At 40.7% G+C, this 24,666-nt stretch overlaps 1 protein-coding gene across 1 annotated transcript in view; it reads left to right on the top strand.

Moving 5' to 3' along the window:
- ITGB6 (integrin subunit beta 6) overlaps window positions 1–24,666 on the top strand; it is a 74,625-nt gene that overhangs the window by 19,544 nt on the left and 30,415 nt on the right. Inside the window, exons 8-9 of the mRNA XM_079782202.1 lie at window positions 2,633–2,728; window positions 18,210–18,299. Coding sequence (XP_079638328.1) covers window positions 2,633–2,728; window positions 18,210–18,299 — 186 coding nt within the window. The remainder of the gene's footprint in view (window positions 1–2,632; window positions 2,729–18,209; window positions 18,300–24,666) is intronic.

The following is a 24,666-nucleotide window of genomic DNA, read 5'->3' on the forward strand; positions in this document are numbered from 1 at the left end:
AAGAAATAGAATTGAATTATGAAGCAACAAGCTGAGAAAGTTATATTATCCCCATTTAATATCTGGAAAAATATGCCTCAGAGAATTTAAGTGACTTCTTAAAATGACAATGCTGTAGAAGTGTATGGAGTAGAGAGAAAGAGAAAGAGAAAAAAGTTAAATATAAAGATGAAGAGAAAGAGAAAGAGAAAGAGAAAGAAAAAGAGAAAGAGAAAGAGAAAAAGAAAGAAAAAGAAAAATAAAAAGAGGAAGAGGAAGAGAAAGAGGAAGAGAAAGAATGAGAATGAGAAAGGGAAAGATAATGAGAAAGAGAAAGAGAAGGAGGAAGAGAAAGAGAATGACAAAGAGAAAGAGAAAGGGAAAGAATGAGAAAGAAAAAGAGAAAGAATTCTAATTTCAGATTGAAAAGCACTATTCTCCAAAAAAAATTTCAGTGAGATAATGGATATAAATGCTTACTACAGTGTTGCCAATTAATTTTTTAAAATCTAATTGTTCACAAATATCTGCTACCATTTCTTGCCTAAATTTCTAAACTTCAACATGAATATAGTCTCCTAACTTTTGATCAATAGTATTCCCCACGCTTATATATTCTTTAATCATATAAACTGCCTTTCCATATTACAAGGTCAATGAGGTAGCCACATTTTGTCTTTTAGCCAACAAGGAGCAAGAAATTGTGAGAAGTGAGTCTGCTCCCCCCCCCCCCCACCATTTTTGCAATTATTGAAATGTCCCTCATAGAATCTTAGAAAAGGTAGGACCATAGAAGCAAACATTGCCTGTTGCTTAATATGACCTTATCATCTAATAAATGTTCAATTAATTCTTGCTGAGTTTCTACGAACGCACAGAAGCCATGAACTATTTCTGTGTCTGCCTGTAACATAGCTCCCTGTGCCCTTTGAGCACTTCCTATGCACACAGCACTGGGCCAGGCTCCAGGAGCCATAAAGTAATAAGACATGGTCCCTGGCTTTGAGGAACTTACAAGATAATTGTGTGGGAACTAAACCAATTGATGTGGGTCAAATAGAAAATCATGTTCGCCCACCTAGGAAGGGCTACATGGTATGATTCTGATTACACATGCACAGCAGATGAAAGGTTTGAGAACATGTGGAGATAAGGAGGGGTCAGCATTGGAGAAGTTCATGCTTGAGGGTGAAGGATGCTTAGTGTTTGGTCAGTTGAACAGCCGAGGAGACTAAAAATGTCAGACTCGGGAAGATTTACATTATCTGGATTTTATCAATATCTACTAATAAAAATCCAAATGGTGTGGAAAGCATGTATTACACAGCCAGATTTGCCATGGGGTCATTTACCTGAAGTGCTGAGAACATGTGAACACACCACACCAGCATACAGTGTCTCTCTACTTTGGCTGATTTCAGAACCATCGACAAATTCTTAATTTAATTGTTTGCAGGCTACTCTTTCACTTGCATTTCTTCTTTCTTCATGATCCACATTTGGATTCATATAAGAGGCAACTGTGCTGTGTGTTCTTCAGCCTTGGAAAATAGTGGCCATCTTCAGATCTGATAATAAATGGCTTCTTTATTTTTTAAAGTATCCTATCACTTGGGAATGATGTGCCGATGGAATAGAAGTGCAATGTGTTTTCAACTGTCCTGTGAAAACATCGCAGGGCCCTGGCTGGTTTGGCTCAGTGGATAGAGCGTCAGCCTGCGAACTGAAGGGTCCCGGGTTTGATTCCCGCCAAAGGCGCATGTCCAGGTTGCAAGCTCAATCCCCAGTAAGGGGCATGCAGGAGGCAGCCAATCAATGATTCTCTGTCATCATTGATGTTTCTATCTCTCTCTTCCTCTCCCTACCTCTCTGAAATCCTCAGAGGGAAGGTAGGGGAGGGTGGGGATAAGGGGAGGGATCAACCAAATGACTTGTATGCATGCATATAAGCCTAACCAATGGACACAGACAACAGGGGGGTGAGGGCATGAGTGGGAGGGATGGGGGGAGGGGTTATGGGGGGATAAGGATACCTATGTAATACCTTAATCAATAAAGAAATTAAAAAAAAAACATTACAGGGTCCCATAAAACTAATTAGTGGCATCAAAAAGGCAATTAAGACCAAACCCAGGAATTGGTATAGGAATGTCTCAAATCTGACAGACATGGGAATTGTAGTGTGCCATTCCTCAGCCTCAGCCCACTTCATGCAATTGCAGGACCAATTTCAGAGCTACAAGAGCTGCCCAGTCCCATCCTTCATAGTCTAACTACCTCTCTCTCCTCTAACATTCCCTCTAACTGGAGACTGAGTGGCTCTTGGAAGAGGAAATGTGAAAATATGGCCCACTCCTCATTATTAAATACATTTCAAATGATCTCCTTAGAAGTAACAGACCATAAATACACCATACGTCATTGACAGGCACTGATTTAGGAATTCATTGGATTTACAAGATTTAGGAAATGATTATTAAACAAATTAACTAAATAATGCTAATTGTGTATTTGTTTACTTAGAGTGACAGATACAATAATGCCTATGAGCATTGAAATGTCAAACTCATTAAGATATCTGAAAGAAACATTCTTTTCTTTATTTTGCATGTTTTTCTTAAGATGATACTTAAAATCTATATATTAATTTTAGGAATATCCAACAATTGGACAACTCATTGACAAACTGGTGCAAAATAACGTGTTACTGATCTTTGCCGTAACCCAAGAACAAGTACATTTATATGAGGTAAGCAAACAATGCAGGAAATTCTTTCAGGGGCACTATTCAACATGAAACTTTAACATTAACCCTGTGAATTTAACACAGGGGATGCCATTAGAAAATCATTAACACGTGCCAGCTAAACGGGATACTTGGCAAAGTGGACTCAGTTACTGTTTGCTATGTAAATTACAAATACAGCAGTGCAGAGAGGAGTGGGGGACAGAGCTGTGGTGAAATAAGGAAGAAAGAGTTGTGGGAATGAAAAGGTAAGTCTTTCCTTGGACTATTTCACCTGATCAGGAAGAAATCAACAGAAAGAAGAGAAAATTATGAGAATGGGAGAATTGACTTTAAATTCTCTGACATTTGCAAATTAGACACATAAAAATATATGTAAGTAGAGACAGAATTCAAGCTATTGAGGAGTGAGAAGTTGAAAGAATACGTTGTTCAATTGGGCCAAAACGTTATTTCCCCCTTAAAGCAGCTGGTCTGCAGTTCAAGTTTAGGGATGGAAGCACCACGTACAGAAGGAGCATGATCTCCATTAGATGAAATAATGTTTGGAAACCAATGCATAAACTAGAAAATGCTTGTGCAAAGTCAAAAGATTTCTGTGGTTTCTTTTCAGCCTATGGAAAACAGTGTGCCAATATGTTATGAAATGGGATACTAGCAAATGATCTATTCCTAATGAGCAATGCCACAGAGAAGTAAGGAGTCTGCAGCCTGGGCGCTGGAAAATGTAGAGGAAATAGGTGTACATTAAATTGTTTCTGACTTCTATGAGGAAGCTTCAAACACACCTAAATTCAGAGTCTGATCTCCCATTCCGTTTGAAAGGACCTCTTAACAAGCTTGGTGACTTAACAGGGCTCAGGAAACTCTGAGATTATTTCACAGAGGCTTTGATTAAATGCCACTCAGTGCTAAGGACCGCGCAGCCCATGAACTTGCATCAGGTTCTGTAGAAGGAATTCAGGAGGAGATTCTATCTTGCATTTTGAATGAGAGGAGGGTATTGTACTCCAGGTGAGATTGCCTTCTGCTGAAAACCAAGGAAGTCCCTTGCAATCAAGCTGCATGCCCAAGGCCTTTGTTCTACTCAGAGACCATGTGGATTCACCTGATCTGGGTATTTTCTTAGGGCTCTTTAGTATCTGATACTTGTTGCCAATGGTTTTAAGTAGTAGAGCTGCAATACACAAATACAATAGTGAGTCTATTCTGCCTTTGATCCTTAAGGCTAGCATGAGAGGACCCTGGGGGTCTCAACACCTCCTCCACAGCAGGGCTCCTGTTTAGAAGTGAGCAGAGGGGTTGCAAAAAAAAGAACTTTTCTTAAAAGGAGAGTCAGGGAAACACGACTGATGATCATGAACATAAACACCCATAACTCATGTTGGTAATAGCTTTTAAGACTCACAATTCATTTATATAGCTCCTCAAAACTGCGATTAAAAAGACAGAGGAAGGTGAAAAATAATTATATGGCAAAACAGAACCTGTCGGGTTTAAGCTAGTTGCATCCTCCATTCTCCCGTTGCAAAGAAAATGATCATTTCCATGGAAAACACCAGATTAGAGCTTGCCTCTAATGTAACAGCAGGGCATTTATTTTGACTGCCTACTAATCTCATTATGAGACGAATTTATGTTCTGTCAGGATCTGTGGTCTTTACCATCCAGGTTCCACTAAATTCAAAGGGACATTTTCAGGGAGCCATGCAGGGGACCAGGTCAGCAGCCCACTCTGTGACTCCAGTCCTTTCGTGGTTTTATTTTTATTTTATTGGACTCGCCATGCCATTTGCATCAGTGGGGCAGGCAGCAGCCTGGTCTGAAGATAATGACAGCATCATTGCACTTCCCTGAAGGCTTCACACAGCATGAAAATGCTGATGTCTTGTTTTATTGATAATGAAAACTGAAAATAGACCAATAATGGCCTGTGTTGCTTTTCTATTTAAATCTCTTAGATTTAAATGTGTACAGGAAACCCTGTGCAACCTGATGTTTGGATAGCTGTAATAGAAGTAACATAACTACCAAAGAATAACTGAAAAATAAAAACAGCGCTAGGATTAATAAAGCCACTAAGTGGTTGAATCTAATGGAAATTCCAGAGGGCAAATGGCTTGCCCCAGTGCTGTGTTAGGCATAATTATGTGCATACATCCCTGGCAGGGGATGGGCCAGGTTCAATGACACCCTGTCTTGCAGCAAATAAGATTTATGTTGCCCATTCACAGGATGCCGGGGAAAACGACTATTTTTTCCGTAATTTTGGTAAGATGCTTTGGACTGCCCAGGTGTGTAGTGTTGCTGCACTTTGTGGTAACAGCGATGAGCAAACAATGGAAAGGATGGAGTAAGCAGTTTCACCTCAGTTCAATATGACTGCAATGTGCACCCCCAGACTCCGGCAAACAGATGATTTTAAACAAACTGATTATTATGAATAGTTTCCTGTTTGTCCAATTACAGGGTTCAAAAGATAATGATAGATAATAGACTGAGCAGTAGGTAGTATATTATATTCTAGTGCTAAATACCATTTTGATGCAGGATTTAATTATCCAAGCTTAAAAAAAAATGTTTTAACCTCCTCTGTTGTTTTCAAACGTTTACTGTTAATTTACATTAAGATAGTATCAGGCTACTAAACCCCAACTATCTAATTTTCCTAGTCTTTCCTTTCTAGTGAGATACTGAGTTAAAAAGCAATTAAATCAGTGTTCTGTACTACATTGTAAAATCATATTATTAATCACCTGGCATTATTTGCAAGATTTTAAAATAGCCTATATCTTTCAATATGTCTACATCTGCCTGGAAAATATGAGTTTTGTGAAGTTAATAACAATAATTATTATATGACCTGGTATTTATGATGCAATGTTGAAACATAGCACTTGGGAAGTAAACAAGATATATTGGCAATAGACACATCCAGTTTAGTCAGTAACACCTATGACCACTAATTGACATCCCTATGGTTATCAGGACAGAGTGATGTGTCTAAAGCATGGGACAGGGGACCCAAGCAGGTTTTTATACCATCACAGGACCCTTCTCTCTGGAGGGAAAAAAGCCCCCGATTATTAGCTCTTTAAGGAGAAAGCTGAGTCTTGCTCATCTATCTGTTTAGGCCAATTCTCTGTATACAGTAGATTCTCAGTATTTGTTGAGCGAATTCTTTAAAAATTGCAATGCAAGCACCTTATCTTTTCTCAAATGGAGTCAAAGTTTCTAAATAAGGACTTGGAGTTTTGGGTGACAAATACCTGTCACGGTTGAGGGAGCCCACGTACAAGAGCAGGCAGGGGTGCCTGACCCTTGTTACTGCCATCCCTGCAGCCCGGGCTACCCCATCGCCCTCCCCTTCCACTTTGACCCAGAGGCACCAGAGAGGAAAGAAGTGCTTTGCCATCAGTCTTAGTACCAAACTGTTGGAAAAGCTCCAGAGCCTCCTTACTAGGCCATGAAAGGAAACCCCTGAGCAATTGCCCTCTTGGCGGTCGTCATATCTAAAAAAAAAGCATGAAGAGTAGCCACAATATGCTCTGAGCCTGATGTTCTCTTGTAGCTTGTGAAATGTATCGACCATATATGAGTCTCAATTTTTCAGGAATCAATAACCCAGTTTTTATTTCACCCCTTCTTTCTTCTTTTTGTTTATCTTTTGAGCTTTTCACTGTAGCAAGGGAGTTGAAAAGAGAAAGAGAAATTAGGAAGGAAGATAAAACAAAAATTGGATCCCTTTGCCATTTGTTAGCTGTTATGTTATTGTTTTGTTTTAGAATATTCACTGTTGGGAAAGATCAAAACAATTTTGACGGGATGAAAATCCCTTTATCTCTGGCCTCAGTTTTTATAAAACACACACACACACACACACAACCTCCAGCTTTAATAGTCAGTGGCTCAGCCTGGAGGGTGGGAATCACGAAGGATTCCAATGATCTTTGCTCAGATAAAATATAGTTAACTATAAGATAGCTAATTTTAGAGCATGATGTAGAAAGTTGTTCTTTATCCTATCAATCCCATCCTATAATTGGGGATTCCAAATTTATATGCTTTTAGAAAAAATAAAATCATCTAAGAATATAGAGAAAATTTGTGGATTGTGAGAAATATCCATGAAGTTAATTTTTTTTTAAACTCAGGTGTAATGAAAAGGATTCTGATTTCCCTCTCTAATTGAGATTCTGGGAACAAAGACTGAGGAGAGCCAGCTGCCTACACTTTCCTCATTAAGAAAACCTCTCTTGGAGAGGGAGGATTCAGAAATAAAACGCATCCTCAGATTATCAAGGCAAAGTTGTTAGAAATGTTTTCTAGTCTAATTAATACATCGCAATCATGAAAGTCATCAGTTGCTATCTCTTAGAGTCCACATAGTACTTTTCGTCTAAAGAACTCAAAGGCTTGCAATCCAGATGATAAACAAAACAAAAAAGATACCGATTTAAAGTAGGGTATTCATGAGATGCCTATTAAGCCAACCCAAGTATAACTATTACATGGGATTACATCAATACAAGCCCTAAATATTTCAAGATTTACACAACACCCAGAATGTCTAGCATATGATTGAAACTAAGACGTTATTGATTGCATTCATTCATTTATTCATCCATTCATTAAACATTTCATGAGCTCCTCCAAAGAACCAGGGTGTCTGACTATAAAGAAGAATAAGACACAGTGCCTGCCTTAATAAGTCTCATAGAGCATGAGCAGATTTGTAGATCAATCATCTGTTTAAAGAATAAGATAAGGGCATTTCAGAAGTTGCATTCTGGAAAGAGACCCCAAGGCAAAGAGTTTGCTGAGGAGCCAGAGCTTTCATATCTGTCAATATTTTTACTCTTTTCTATTTGTTAGAAGGGGCTGCAAGTTAACTGGCAATCATAAGCTACCTTTGATGCTATCAGTACCATAGTGTTGGACTAAGCCCTTCACTCAATAGCAGAGGGCCAGATATGAAATGCAACTATGATTATAAGAATAATAGGGAAGGTTTGCTGAGGGCTCATTAGGTAGCAGCCTGGGGTTAAGCATTTCAACTCATTTTATCATCTAATTTCCATTTTATGATAAAAGAACCCAAAATAACAAAGCAAGTTGCATAGGAGAACCAGGATTTGAACCTAGGCAGTTTGAGTCCACAGCTTCAACCACTGAGTTAAAGTGCAATGGAATGTGGATTGATGTCGTGAAAGAAGTTGCTAATTTATAGCCACTAGACTACCAGCCTTCTATAGTAACTGACTTTGAAAGTCACTGAGCAGTGAAAGCCCAGAGCCTAAGGGTAGAGGAGAGCTGCCTGACAGATGAACTGATAGGTGAGATTCTTATAAATGGCAGAATCCTTCAAGACCAGTAAACACTAGGGTCCTTTGATGTTGCTGCTAATTTAGCAAGTTTTAAATGTGTGGACTTGAAAAAAGAGAGACATTTGGATTCCGCCTTATGGGTTATTTAAGCTCTGAGTGGTATGAGCAGGTTCGGGAACATGATTTCATTCGTCAACCATCTACAACAGCTATTGTATATGGTAATCACTATCTATTGTTTCAACCTAAGGGGGGTTGGAGGGAAAGAAGGCCTGACAAAGGATATAGGTTTGTTATGGTACAGTTTAAGTACACAGAAAAATAGAATAATGTAATGAACATCCATATGCCTACTATGCAGATTTCTTAAATCTCAACATTTTGCCTCCATATTTGCTTCAGATTTTTTAAAGAAATAAAACATTTCAGATGCAGTTGCCTGCTGTATAACTGCCCAGTTCTGTCTGATCCCATCCCCTCTTTCCTCCCATAGAATTAAGTTCAGTGTCCTGAACTCAAGTGTTTAGTATTTTGTACTATTAAAACTATATGTACATCCATAAATAATTGCATAGTTTTGGCTTACGAGTTTAATTTCTGCAAATGTTTTTTGACTCAATGTTATGTTTCAGGATTTTCTTTAATTATGGTAAAATATACATAACAAAATTTACCATTTTAATCATGTTTAAGTATACAGTTCTGTGGCATTAATTGCATTCACTTTGTTGTACTCACTGTTATGTTTTTGAGGCTTAGCCATGGAGACCCGCATAGCTTTCGGTTACTCTATTCCATGGCCATGCATATTCCATTAAGTGTATTTACTGAAATGTGTTCATTCTGTAACTGAGGGCATCGGATCTCTTCCACTTGTGCAGCATTACAAATGTTGCAGCATGCAATCCTTGCATACATTTTCTCCACTGAGGAGCCATTGCTAGAAGTGAAGTCCCAGGTCACAGGGGAGTGGCATCCTCAGCTCGCCTGGGTGTGTCCAAGGAGCTCTCCAAAGGTTGTATCAGTTACTCTCCTACAGACAATGAGGGAGTGTGAAACCCCCCCCCCCAAAAAAAAAAAAAACCACCACACACTTTAAATTACTTCTTCAGATGGTAAAATTAACATACTATTTGAAAGGGGGGGGGGGGGGGGGGAAAGTGAGGATACAGAAAAGCACAAAGAAGAAAATAAAGATCACTCAAAACTCACCATGCAGACATAACTAACCATTCTTGACATTTTAGATTAAGTCCTCTCTTTTTTCTTTGAATGCATTTACATATTTTAACATAATTGGCATCATACTGTACCTATTAAGTATGTTCACATTTTTTAATGAGTTTATATATTTACAGTTTTATAAAGGCATAAAAATTGCACTTAGTTATATGTCAAACACTCACTTTTATTGACAAGAATAACATCAAGTGAAATCAAGGTGATTGTACCAAATTCGGAATCTGTGTTTGCTATCCTCACAGGGCAGGGCGCCTGCTTTAAAATAAAAGCAAGCTTGCCCTCCTCCCACCAGCAGCTCCAGAACATCACAGTTACTACATTTTTACTTACCAGGTGACGTTTTTACACATTCCCATGATGCTTGGTTACTTTTTTACATGTGATAACTTTAATAGGACCAACAAATTATTTCTAGTATATGTTTTCGTATGCCTGAAAGTTCCCCATTGGTGAGGACTCAACATCTGTGAACAAACTCAGTTTCTCCAAAGACTCCTCTCCATACTGCAAAGTGCTCAAAGCTGTGTGATTACCTTCTTTATGCCACCTCAGAGCTACAGGATGCAGGCACTCCTCTTTAACGCAGTTGCCCGTAGACCCCCTGAAGCCTTGCCTGGGGTTGCAGTTGGCCTCTCTGGCTGGTCCAAATGACACCTCTGCTTAAAGGAAGCTCACTCTGGCTGGGGTTGCCATGCAGGAGTCTAACTGCAAGCTAGCATTCTCCACGTGGCAGAGCCCATTGAACCAGGGACAAGTTAAAGTGATAAGAAGAGTTTGGGAGTATTATATATTTTCCATAAGAAGAGTTTGGGAGTATTATATATTTCAATTTTGTGCCCAATTGTTATTGGTGAGACGGGAACTCGGTTCTTGTCTTCTTGAAAGAAATATTTTAATCAAGAGACGAAGTGTAACAAAGTAAGAATTTATTGGCAGCAGCAAAAATATACTTAAGACAGTGAAACAAGGAAAGGCATAGAAGTAACAGGAGAGCCTAGGCTGGGCAGCTTTTTCTCACTGAGAAGTCAGAGAGAAGGGGACCTTGGAGACAGGTTTAGGGGGTTAGTTAGCTGCTCATTTAGCTGCTCATTGCTCCCCTGGTTGCTTGTCTTGTGGGGTCCCTTAGAAGGAAGAAGGGGGGAAGGAATGGTATAGGCCTGTTCCCCCAGGGTGGGGGATGGGGGAGAGTGAGAACTGAGTCCTTCATCCTGAGCTTATCTCTCCATTGCAGGTGGAAATCTTAGGGGAGGTCACAGGGGAGGGTCTTAAAAGAATATTCATCAGCTTTCCAGGTGTGCTCTTTCAGGGTCCTGGCCCCCACTGATGAGCTGTTACCAGGGCAGGGGGTCATCTGTTAATGTACCTAGTAATGAGGCAGTTATGGTATTACTTGTCTGGTTCTGCTGTTTTTCTGGTCCTGGAGCTGAAATACAACTGAGACCTAGAGGTTATATTTAGGAAGGAACAGGTCAGGGGGTCTGAACCACATGACTAGTGATATGAAAGATTAGGGGTCCAAACTGTGATATGCTAGGTGAGGAAAGGTTACCCTGGGTGTGAGGTTCTTGTTTGCCCACTTTTGCCCCTTGCTAGGCCTCTGGGGTTTTCTGCCCTGGTGAATTGCTATACCTGGCCCATCATCCTTGCTCTGGTCATGACAGTCTAATTGCCACAATATGATTATCTGAAAGAACCCAAAATCTGCTACAAAGGGGCTAGTATTAATTAATTAATAGTTCAATATTTTGTTGCCCCTATATACTGAATGTTCAAAAAGTAAATAGATAATTTTGGAAACAGAAAATATGGTTGAGTTTGAACAGTTTGGGCACACTTCATTCATCAATTCAAGATTGGCATACTTTTTTTCTATAGGATTGCCATAAAAAAGCAGGTTGCCCAGTTAAATTTGAATTTCAAATAAGCCACAAAAATTTTTTTTTTGAATAAGTATATCCCATGCAATATTTGAGGCACATTCACACTAAAAATTTTTGAAAAATTAACGAAAAACTGGGAAAGAATAGTGTGTAGGGATGGAGAATAATGAAAGGAGAGAGTCTAGGATCTTCAATAGGATCTTCAGGGAAGACTTCTTACAGGAAGTATTTATGTTACCACTTCAAGGTTTGTGTGCCTGACACTTCACAGGCCAATATTCAAGACATCAGAGTTTGGAGTAAGAAAAATTTTGATTGAGAAGGCCCAACTCAAAAAGATGGGGGTGCCTTACAATTTTCACAAATCCATCTTAAGAGGGCCCAGAATTCAGGCTTCTTTTATGTCAAAGGAAGGGAGGAGGCCAGGGACAAAAGGTGTGTAACATAGGCACCAGCAGATCTAAGGAAGAGTGCAAACTCTCTAAATCTCTTTGTTCCCAGTCAGTTGACCCCCCACTGATTTGAGTCAGGTCTGGAGACATCTGTAAATCTTTGATAAATAGTCATTATTTTGTATATTTTCCCCTAATTCTTTGGGAAAGGCACCTTTTGGCAAGAGGCTGTTCTTGTGAAAACTTAAGCCTCAAGCAGAATTCCTCTAGTTAATTAGTATATCTACAGCAGGAGCTATTAGCCTAACAGCCCTGGAAGAAATGCAGGTTAGAATTAAGATAGAGTCAGAGAAAGCAAACTTTTCACTGTTATAATTATGAAGCAGCAACCTGAAGTGAAGAGTTTTCAAGAGGAGGAGGCTTGTACAAAGGCCCTGGAGCAGTAAAGGACTCAATGTTCAGGCTAGTCAGTTGATGTGAGCTATAGTAGGAGAGGAAGTGGGAGAGAGGTTAAAACCAGGCCCTCTGTCTTAAAGGCCAAGGGTAGTGAGCATGGTGCCCTTCTGTGGGCAACAGGCATCCAAAAACACTACTTTTGTCGTTGAATGGAGAATTGAGGTCTTAGGTATCAAAATGTTGAACTATATTAAAACTGAGGATCCCTTCTGAATTAAGGGTATACAAGTTTCAGAACATAACACCTTTATTTTCCAAATTGCCACAGCAACATTTTTACTTTTGGTGCTCTTTAGAATCGCTGAGGGAGCTTTCTAAAAAACTCAATGCCCAGGCATCCCCCTGATTCAATTAAATCAGCATCTCTGGGTCTGAGACCCCACGCACCAGTGTTTTTCAAAATCTCCCCTGGTCTATCCAGTCACCTGTGGAGCTTGGTAAAATGCAGACTGATTCAGAAGGTCTAGACCAAGGCCTGAGATTCTGCATTTCTCACAAGCCCCCACATGCTGCTGCTGCTGTCCACCCAGCACACTTCAAGTAGCGTGGGGCCACTCCCTCTTTAGCAGTCCTTGTGCATACACCTGCTTTCTCTTTTCTGCTCCTCTTCATTGTGCTCCCAGCAGTCATCCTTCAAAGTTTTATTACCTGCCATTGAGTCTGCAAAGCAAAGGAGCATGCTAATGACCCCAATGTGGTTTCCCATTTTAAAAAGCGCTTTCTAAAGCTTTGGGATTTGCATTCCACAACAAGGTCTGCAGTTCCTCTCCAAAGGCAGGTTAATCTTATTAAGAGATGATCTGCAGGATCCTCAGTAACAAGGACTCCGTGTAGCCTCTTTGTTCTCTGAAGTCTCCATTCTCCATCGCCTCTCTGCACTTGTTTGTCTCACAACAGTCACGCACGGCGGATCCATTTGTCTTGCCTTATCACTCCAGTACTACTGCCGATCACTCGTTCCGCTGTGTGCTGCAGCTCCTCGGCTGACAAGATAATTACACTCCGGGCAGACTGGAAGGAAGACAGGTAGCGCTCCAAAGTTCCGAAGCCGACTGCTAGTCATTGCTGGTGCAGACTTCAACATCAAGCACCTGATCTAATTAGCACCCTCCCATCCTGCCTGCCTGCCTGTGGAATGCTGACAATTGAAAGCCTGAAGGCAAAGCAAATATCAGGCAACCCAGAGACAGACATTCACGCTCCCTCGTGCCAGAAACAATTACACATTCTTTCAGGAATCCTGGGTGTCCTAGTAACACAGTCCAACCTGGGGGTTAACTTTTGCATAATACTGGGAGCCCTGCATTTACCGGTAATGAACGTGAGAACCAGCCGAATGAAACCTCACAGGGATGAAAGACCTCACGGGAAGAAAGCCTTCCGACTGCCTTCAGAAGAAGGGCTTATTCCAGCACGCGCGCAGGCTGCCCCTAGCTCTGGAACAAGCACACTGCTTGACAAAAGCAAGGCGTCACCAGCAAAGAGCTATTTTCCTTTGACCAGATAAATAGCACAATACAGTCCCCGAGGAAAAAAAAAAATTTGACCTCTATGGTTTCACTACTTCCTACATTTCTTTCAAGAGGTAGCCTTTCAGTTTGAAAGTGATGACAGCCACAACCCTTTTTCCTCCTTTCTTTTTGCTTTGGGTGCACAAGTGTTCTATAATCTCTAAGCCCCTGCATGTAACTACAAAGCATCGTTACTGTGTCTTTCTAAGGAGACTCACCCTCGATGGCTGTTGGCATTTGCGCCAGTTCCTGGCAGGGCCTGGCGGAGCAGGGTGAGCACTGGCTTTGCAGTGGAGACCCGTTCGGACCACTTATTAGCTCTGTGACTGGGCAAGGTTCTCACTTCTCAGCTCAAGCTACGGGTTTAAAGGTTAAAAAAGTCAAAAGAACCAAGCAGAATGTCAGGGGTTGAATTGTGTTCAACCCCTGAAGCTATGTGAAAGTCCTGATGCCTAGTAAGTTCCTCAGACTGTGACCTTATGTGGAAATAGAGCCTTTTGGATGTAACTAGTTAAGATGAGGTCATACTTGAGCATGGTGGACCCTTAGTCCAGCATGACTGGAGAGTACTTAGAAGAAGAGAAGAGACACGGAGACAGAGACACAGGAGGAAGAACACCATGCAGCTGTGGAGGCCGAGAAGCATGATGCACATCAAGCCAAGGATTGCCGGCGACCACCGGAAGTGAGGACGAGAAGGGGCAGACTCTCCCCTTCAGGCTTCAGAGGGAAAAGGGCCCTGCCGACACCTTACTCTCCGTCTTCTGGCCACAGAACTGTGAGACAGCAATTTCTGTGGTTTCAAGCCACCCAGTGTGTGGTACTTAGTTACAGCGGCCCTCGGAAACGAATACATCAGTTAACATGGGCTTCCTCATGAACCTCTCTCAGGCTCCCCTAGGACATCTCCAGACCACAACAGCCGTTGCCCATGTTGGGTATGTCCCATCCGTGTCCTGGTTAAGAGACCTGGCTCTAGGGCAGGGCAGGTGGGTCCAGCTCTGCTACTTCCTGGCTGGATGACCACGGGCAAGTTCACTAAAGTCCCTGGGCCTCAAAATAGTGGAGCTTCTCTGAAGGATGAAGGAGATGACACTGCTAATTGCGAGTGTTAGCTCCAGTGATTCTTGCCCAGATGGTGGTAAGAGGATCGTCATGGGCACCTGTAGCCCTGTCTGCAGCGTGGGCTCATTGCACCAGAACAGCGAGCTATGTAGAACCGGGGAGATCAAGAGCAATGCGGTCCTTTCCCCGGCATTCCCGCTACTTCCCCAAGCTGTGCGTGAGTCCCCAGGACAACATGCCCTCTAGGAGCTTGGGTTTCGGGAGATGTGCCCAAAGGCAGGAGGTGCTTGGGGATGCCAGGAGGCTTGCGAGGACCTCTGCATCCTGTTGTAAGGCCCCCTAAGTTACTAACTGCAGCTCATGTGGGACCAGTTCCCAAACACAGCCAGGCCTGAAACCTGAAGATGAGAGTTAACCCACCAGGAAGTACCAGCAACGCAGGAAGGAAGGTCACTGTCAGGAGCTATGCCTCCTATGGGCCAGAGCACCAACATAGCACCAAAAGTAGCCAGGGTTTGCCAAGGTCCTCAGTCTGAGTCTTTTTAAAGAGAAAGCCAAGCAACAGCCTGTCCACAGCTAGCAGGGGCAGCAGGTATGTCAGCATGGCTCTCTGCCCTCAGCCAAGCAGGCGCACACACCTGACAGCTGGTTCTGGCACTGAACTTGAGCCTCTGAGAGTCTGCAGGTGTGAATTCAGTCGCTTTCTTCTGTATCCTTTCATGCCTGTCCGCTATGACCCCCTGTCTATTTCTCACCCTCTATCCTTGACAGGAGACTTTTGGACCCCAAAAAAATACAAATAAATAGGGCTTGATGAAAAAAAGTTAAGAAAACTAAAGCAATCATCAGAAGACAACCTTGCAAACATGGAGGAGAAAAGCAACCTCAGGAACTCCTGGGTGGCATGGTGGGAAGGAGGGGGGAAAGTCCATAATTAGGATAATCCATGGACAGATAACAGGGAATTCAAGCCCAAGCATAGGAGTTTGCATTTCTCATCAGCTCATGTAACATCGTGTTTTCAGAGCTCACCATTTTTAATATCCAACAGTCATCTTTTATAGTTACAGTGCTATAATTTATCACATCCAGGCATGCAAAAGCATCCTTTTTCTACCATTAAACATGTTTAATCAGGACAATTTATAATAGCACATTAGGGATTTAATGAAAGAAAGGCATTTGACACATGATATTTACAGTAATCATAACACTACAAGATTTAAAGTATAATTTTTTACAGCGTTAGATCAGGACGCCAAATTGTCCATGCTTCTAGTTAGTTATTTGCAAGGCTTTGGGGGGGAGGGGGGGAAATCAGCGTCCAGGCGTTAATTAATAGTTTCCCTCTCCACAATGGTCAGTACTGTCACTGGGTCCCGCTGCTGGTGGCCAACGGCTTTCTGCCCTGGCTCCAGTGGCAATCAGCAAACACGATTCATGCTAAACCACTTGTCCTAATAGCCAAATGCCACATGCCATACCACATATAGGAACATAATTGTGCTTTAGGAAGTACATGGATTTGGCTTTGTTAACCAAGAATTAACCCCCAAACTGGAGGCCACTTGGATTAGTGCTTATGGAAAATACCCTTTAGACCTCAGCCTCGGGGATAGCTGGACATCTTTTCAAGGGAAGCAATTTTATGCAACGCTAAGAGCCTTGACATTCTTTTTCAAAAGGATCTAAACCTTTCCTTGTCAAGCTCTAAAGATTCCATCTGCCTTCTCTTCTGGGACTAGTCAAATTTATACACATTCCAGCTCCACTTGAGTGAAACTCAAGTTCCTACTTGGGTATTCTCCGTTAACCACAGGCCTCACGCTTCACGGCCTTTTTGACGTGTTTATTTGAAAAGGCAAGTTGATAAACCGGTGCCTTCCCTGTATTTGACAAGTTCTACCTGACTCAGGGAAACAGAGTGGGGCCCACCTTCACCGGGGGGCAGGGATGTGGCCGCAGAGAGATGGGAAGAGCGTTACCTGGATTACTGCCCACGGCCCTTCAATAATAAAGCACAGGGTCCAGGCAGAGAGGGACAACAGACACTTTCAAGGGTACAGATTTACATCAAATGCAAACTGAAACACAACCATGAACACTGAAATAAGAGGAACGAAACACACAAATTAAAAACAAAGTCATTCCCTCCCCCCGCCCCCACCTTTTAATACAAGAGGCGTAGAAAGCTTGGACTTAACCCAGGTGCCCACCTCTGGCAAGTGGGTGGGACCTCATAGACCATGTCATCCTGGCTTCATTTTTGTTCCTCTCCTTGGTCCTCCTTGTCCTCATTTAGTTATTTACCATCACAATGATGAATGATAATGATCAGTTGTAAGTTTGCTTTGGGTATTTCCTAAGCTACTTAAATCTTCTGTGGAATAAGAATAGGGTATTATGTTTGAACTACAGGAGATGCCCTAAATCCTTCACTCAACGCTTCCTTCTCTTTTCTATGTACAATTTTAATAAATTCAGCCATCTGATTTCACAGCACACAGCAACTTAGAAGACCGCAGCTGACAAAAAGAGTGATTGTCTCTTCTTGATGTCTCACAGCATAGTAAGCCGACCTAATAGATGTTGTCGATGCCACAGCAAATGAGTAAATTGGGAGGCAAGTGATATCTTACAGCTTAGCAAGAAGAAGGAAACTATTTAAAAACAAATGAAAGAAGCAAAAGCATAGCAGTTGGGGCCCACCTGGTATGGGTGTGACCTATCATGGACTTTAGAAGCCTTTGATGATGACAGAGCTATAGGTATTATTGATAAGCAGGACTCTCTTCAAGAAAAAGAACATCAAAGTATGCTTTAGAGCCTTTATTTAAGAAAACAGGGGCGTGTGCACTACACTTTAGACAACTTTCTGTTTGAAAATAGTTTTAAACATAAAATTTAAGAGAGGGGTAGTTATCAGCTGTCTGGAAAATTCCCTTCTTTGCAATGCCTCATTCCCTGGCCATGTTCAATACCTGGAGTGTTGAAGAAATGGGTGAGTCCTACTCAGGTGGGAACCACATCTCAGGAGAAGCAATGTAGATGGGGATGCAGTGGTGTAGAGGGAGGCTCCGATGCACTCAATACCGCTGGGAAGGGAGGAGGTGACAACCAGCAACCAATAATTCACGCCTTTTCTCCACCAAGCGATTGGCAAACACCCCTGGACTGAATGACTAACAAAGTGACCTGATGGCGGTCAAGGGCCCGTGTATACCAAATCTTGGTTTCTGCACCGTTACAAAAAAAGAGAAGGTAGTTCCTGACAGTACATTCAGAATTTTTTGGACAAAGACACCCCCTGAGTGGAGGATGTTATTATTACCTAAGACTTGACTCCTGTCGTGATCTAGATCACAGCCCTAGACGAAGGCAGTCACTGACACTAGATTTCCCAGCGGCGACGCGGGCCCGTCCATTTCCCCCTTGCGCGAAGGCTGCAGCAGGAGGCAGGGCTCCAGTCTCAGGAGCAACGTCTGTTTATTTTCAGGAGCCTGTTGCCCCAGCCGGTTAACTAAAAGTGATCTCAGCCAGCAGGCGGAACCCCACACTTGACATTTCTCAATTAAAGTGAGCAAAGATTGACTTCTTCTTTTTGTTTACAGAATTATGCAAAACTCATTCCTGGAGCTACAGTAGGGCTACTTCAGAAAGACTCTGGGAACATTCTCCAGCTGATCATCTCTGCCTATGAAGTATGGTACTTTACAGTTGGCTTCTCTTTTTTTTGGGGGGGGGGGGGGCGGGGGGCGGTACTTGTCTGGTATTCAAAAACTGAGATGTGTTTTAGGCAGTTAACTACACTTCTATTTGTTGGTAGAGAGAATGCTTATCCAGAGAAAAATCTCCTTGCATGAATGCAGCCAAAATACACATTTTGTTCATTCTACTTGCAGATATTCTTCCTGAGAGGTGAGGCTGAAAGTAGAAAAAAATCATACACCTAATTATAAAGTTGAGGTTGTTTTTATAATAATAAGCAACAACAAATTTTTAATTCTACTGAAAAGGACCCATGAGTCATACAATTAAGCTCCCCTCTTCTCTGCGTGGGAAGAGAGAGAGAGAGAGGAGAGAGAGAGAGAGAGAGAGAGAGAGAGAGAAACAACTTGAAATTGCCAGCTCCACAGGCTTAGTGAGATTACATCATAACTCAAAAAACACACAAAGCACACCAGGAACAATGCCACTTTGTGATTCTCTGCTTTGGGGAACCAGAGGAATTTTCTATTGGTTTTATAGTTTTTCATATATATACTTTTTTGCCTTGACTTTGTTAATTAGTACCTGAGAGCAGAATTCCTTCCTTAAAGTAGGATATATACCTACAGAGTTGCTATGTTCTCTTTCTTTGTTCCCATTACATAACTCAATTCATCAGTAGTAGATGGCCAATTGTCAACTCTTTTTTATTTTGGTTACTAAATATTATCCCCCTTTCTTGCCTTTACTTACAAAGAAAACACACACACACAAACACAGAGAGACACACACATGCACACACACACACAATGATAAAGCTCTAAATTAGGACAGGAATGAAACAAAAAAATTTTAGAAAGCACTAAAGCTCTAATATTTGCTCTAGACAGCAATTACATAATACCTAATGAATAAAATTCTAATTTTCAGTGTTTTAAAATTACATCTAAATTCCACATGCATTCTATGCCAATACTTAGTTATTCCCCAACTAAATGACATTTTGGAATCATCTGGGAAACCTTTTAAAAAACAGGTGTGTCCAGATGTCTCTCACAGACATCTTAGAAGAATTTTAAGGGAAGAAATTTATATTTTGAAAAAACTCCCCAATTATTTTGAGATTGCCCCGTCAATTTTGAAACTCACCTTAAGTGGGAAAAGCAAAGTATTCCTTCTCAAATATATTTTCTCAGAGAATTAAATACAGATATGTCCATTAAAATTATAGGATGGGTGTTTTCCCCCACACTTATATTCTCAGAAACGTCAGTTTTCTTAGCTCCCATCAAAAATTTATTACCACATTAGCTCATGCTTGAAATTCTTCCAAACAGGAAAGCTTGTCAACAAAATACTAAAAAACCTGTCCTGCCTTTATGCAGTAATTAAGAGTTTTAATGTGTCCAATCAAATAAAATCACATAGCAATCCTTCACCGAATTAGAACACACATTTTTCTTTAACCCAGCATTCTCAAAAGTGCTATCTACTAGCATCTTCAAAGGAATTAAGCAAAACAGTGTCAAAAATATATCCCGCTCCTGTCTGACCAGTCTGGTCCATGTGTCTGCTCACTCTGTCAGAGGTTATGCCTCACTGTGGTTCCAAATCACTCACATCACTACAGGGGCGTTGAAATCACATTTAAAGTGAATCTCCTGTCCTTATTTTACTGTCTCAAAACTACAAAGTGTCTCTTCTTCTTACCCAAACAGTCTTGCTCTGGAGTTACATTGAAACGTCATGATTCCCTGGATGAAGTATGCAGCAGATCTTGGCACTAGTTCAGATTATTTTTCTGTTCCGGTATTTTTAAATGTATTCTAAAAGGACTTTAAATTGTGGGAATCCTTAGACTGGATTTCTTTCCAGTCTATAAAGAAAAGAGCAGGAATGAGGATATGTTGAGAGAAAACAGGAAACGCTTCTGCCTAACTTCTAGTGGGGCAGCGACAGACAGATCGTGTGTATAACTAGTGATTACAAACTTCAGCTCAATATTTTATGGTGCCATGCTGACATAAAAAAAACAACCTTAAATACCAGATGTGTGTTCATTTGACTATCATCCACTAATTTCTTTCCTTCCCTAACCACATAGTAAAAGCTGCTGAAATACTAATGCTGCCAAGGCAAGTTCCTCTCCTGGCATTTAAACTCCAGCAGGGAAGTGACTTGGTTTGTTTTCTTTTGCCTGGTTCATAGTAGACACTCAACAATGGAATGGAGAATATGATAGAATATATAAATAAACACGGATGTCCTTTCTTTTGGAAATTCACATTAAACTATTCCTGGTGAAATTTGCGACGTGATATTTCAATCATATAATGGTGAGAATCCTTCATTTGGGGCAGATTATGTCACCCACTACTCCTCGTTGCTGTCATCTACAGACTTTTAGGTCGCATCCCTCATTTCTCATTTAGTGCTTGACTCACTGGGCCACTCCCTCTCTTTGGCACTACTCCTGTCTATTTTTTTTTTAATTTTATTTATTGATTTGAGAGAGAGAGAGAGAAAGGAAGAGAGAAACATCAGCATGTTGTTTCACCCATTTATGTAGTCATTGGCTGACCCCTGTATGTGCCCCAACTGGGGATCGAACCCACAACCCTGGTGCATTGGGACGATGCTCCAACCACCTGAGCTACCCAGCCAAGGCACCCCTGTCTTAATTCTTGATAATTTGTGTGTGTGTGTGTGTGAGTGTGTGTGTGTGTGTGTGTGTGTGTGTGTGTGTGTGTGTGTGTGTAAATCTTTCCCATATCTGGCCTCTGTTTCTTAAACTCTGTTCCAACAATTATCTTGTCCCCTTACCACTTAATTACTTTCTCATGCCTTTACTTTTTGTCCTACCTTAAACCTTATCATTGCCAATTAAATCTCAACTGCATGCAACCATCCCTGATTACCACTTCTTATCTTTTCAACTCACACCTGCTAGTTCCCTTAATATTTCTTTCAACCCATCAGAATCTTTAATTAATTGACCCCTTACCCTCTCTTTACAGTTCCTCATCTCCTTGATGTTCTCTCTGGCCAGGAACCCCAGCTTAAATTCAATCATTATGTTCACTCTTTAGACACACCTTCAACCCCTGTGCTCATTATTGCTTCTTTGAGGTTGCTTGGCCAAACATGGTCCTGATTAAATACAACTCACCACTCTTGGCTGTCACTCACGGCTGAATGGGAATGCAAAAAACATAACAATCATCCTAACCAGTCTCATTTTAAACTTGGGTTTAGGGTGGACCTCAAGCAGGTCCCAGCAACCAGGCTGTATTTCTGTAGTACATATCCAAGTAGAGATGTCTAAGAAGTCAGTTAATATATTAGTTGACAATTCAGGAGACTGAACTCTCCCAAACATACTTCACTGATAGTTTTCTCCTTCTAAATTGATGGTAATTCCATCCTTCCACTTGTTAGAGCCAAAAAAGTTTGAAATGATCCTTGATCCCCTCTTTCTCTGACACCCCAATTTCATCCACCAGGAAATCTTGTTAGCTCTATCCTCAAAATGATTTAGAACTTGATTCAGTCACTGCCTCCTCTACCCTCATCCTGGTCAGAGCCACCATCTTCTTTCACCTAAATTATTACAAAATCTCCTAATTGCTACCTCCCATTTTCACCTTTTGTTTCCTACATTCTGTTTTCAACAAAACAGCTAGAATATTCTTTTCAAATTATAAAGTCAGATCATATCACTCTTCTGTACATAACCCTGTTTTCTCATTTTACATAGAAAGAAAAACTAAATTCTTTCTGACAGCCTCCCAGGACCCTGTCAGATCTGTTTCCGTTCACCCCATTACCTCTCTGACTTCACCTCCTGTTACTCTCCTCCAACCCTCTCCAAACCCAGTTCTCCTTGCTGTTCTGTTCCCAGAGCAAATCAGACATACTCATGTCTTAGGGTCTTTGCATGGACTGTACTCTCTTCCTGGAACACTCTTTTGACAGTATCTGAATGGCTAATTTCTCCTCACTTCCTTGAAATTCTTAGCAAATCCTGACCACTTTTTAAAAATTGCAGCCTACAGCCCTACACATGCTCTCTTAATCTTCATTATCCCATTCTAACTTTTTTGCATAGCATTTATCACCTTATAGAGTGCTATATAATTTTCTTATTTGTTATGGCTTTTTTTTTCTTTTCTGTCTTGTTTTCCAAGCACCTAAATCAGTGTTTGGTACATAGTGGACACTCCATAAATATTTTCTGAATGAATAAACATAAACTATAACTAGTTGAAATGGAACAGATTTAAAGAGTATATTTTAATGCTAGTTTGGTAGAATTTAAAATCTTAAGACATGATGGAAATAATCTCTAGGATGAGAAATGACACTTTAATATCTGTGCATATTCTGAAAAGTTAGCCTATATCTACTGAAGGAGTGACAATATGAGGAAAATAAAAAGGCAGGGAAGAGGAGTGACTTAGAATTTATAGTCAGCAACTTAGAATTTGGAGGAAGACAAGGTAATATTATGCAGGTGGCAAAATTGTACTTGAGGAAAATTTGAAGCTGAATACGCTTTTGAAATCTGAGCAATGAAGTGGGTATCAGAATTCAAATCATTTTAGATGAACATAAATATAATTTAATTCATAATGTTTTATAATTTATTTATATTGTTTTATTTTTAATAATTGGGATTTGTCTCCCAAATGCAGACTTTTTTTTAATTAAAAATGTTTTTTCAACTACAGTTGACATTCAATATTATATTAATTCCAGGTGTATAGCATAGTGGTTAGACATTTATATAACTTATGAGTAATTCCCCCGATAAGTCTACTACCCACCTGACACCATACATAGTTATTGCAATATTATTGATTATATTCCCAATGCTGCCCTTTACATTATCATGACTATTTTGTAACTGCTACTTTGTACTGCTTGATCCGTTCACCTTTTTCACCAAACCCCCCACCCTCCTTCCATCTGGGGACCATCAGTGAGTTCTCTGTATCTACGAGTCTCCTTCTGTTTTGTTTGTTCATTTATTTTGTCTTTTTTAGATTCCACATGTAAGTGAAATCATATGGTATTTGTCTTTCTCTGTCTGGCTTATTTCACTGAGCATAATACTCTCTAGGTCCATCCATGTAGTTGCAAATGGTAAGATTTTATTCTTTCAAGTAATAGTTCATTGTATATATGCACCACTTCTTCTTTATCCATTCATGTATTGATAGACACTTAGTGCTTCCATATCTTGGCTATTGTAAATATTGCTGCAATGAATTAGTTTCCAATTTCTTCAGATAAATACTCAGAAGTGGACTTTCTGGGTTATAGGTAGTTCTGTTTTTAATTATTTAAGGAACCTCTATACTGATTTTTATAGTGGCTGCACCAATTTGCAATCCCATCAACAATGCACAAGGGTTCCCTTTTTTCCGCATCCTCTTTCCACAACACTTGTTTGTTGACTTACTGGTGATAACCATTCTGACAAGTGGTAGGTGATATCACATAGCTGTTTTAATTTGCATTTCTATAAATATTAGTGATGTTGAGGATCTTTTTATATGTCTATTGACCCTCTGTGTGTCCTCTTTAGAGAAGAATCTATACAGGTACTCTGCTCATTTTTTAATTGAATTGTTTGGAGGTGGGGTTTTTTTTTGTGTTTTTTTTTGGGGGGTGGGGGTATTAAATTGTATAAGTTCTTTATATACTTTGGATAGTAACTCTTTATCAGTTGTATCATTGGCAAATATCTTCTTTCATTTGGAAAGCTGTCTTCTCTCATTTGGAAGGCTCTCTTTTGTTTTGTTGCCGTGCAAACACTTTTTAGTTTGTTGTAGTCCTATTTCTTTATTTTTTCTTTTGTTTCCCTTGCCCAAGGAGATATATCCAAAATATATTACTAAAAGCAATGTCAACAAACTTTTATTTTGTAAGAGAAAGAGGAACAGATAAAGTCTGAATAGTAACACCAACTTTCCCCAAACCAACAGGTCTCCCTCTGCCTTTTTTGACATTTTTCCTCCTGAAAACCTTGCCTTTATCTCCCCCTCTGGTATAACCTATATGCTTCATATCTAATCTTCCTCTCTTAAATCTATGTCATCACAATACCAACCAGCCCAGTTCCTAACCCTCATGCCTCAGGCCAGGATAAATGCAACAACGTTCCAGCTTTCTAGACTCAAGGGTTCCAATCCCCTCCACTGGTCTGTTATGCACAAGCCTTCCGGGCAACTCCCTTGCAGCTATCTTTTCTGTAGATTGTGCCCTTGCTTAACAGCTGCCAGTAATGCTTCCTATGGGTCTAAAGTCATCTCTCCAAACTGCAAGGCTCTTTGTTGTCTGGTATCTCTCAGAACA

The sequence above is a fragment of the Cnephaeus nilssonii genome (assembly GCF_951640355.1).
Source record: "Cnephaeus nilssonii genome assembly, chromosome: 10".
NCBI classification, from domain to species: domain Eukaryota; kingdom Metazoa; phylum Chordata; class Mammalia; order Chiroptera; family Vespertilionidae; genus Cnephaeus; species Cnephaeus nilssonii.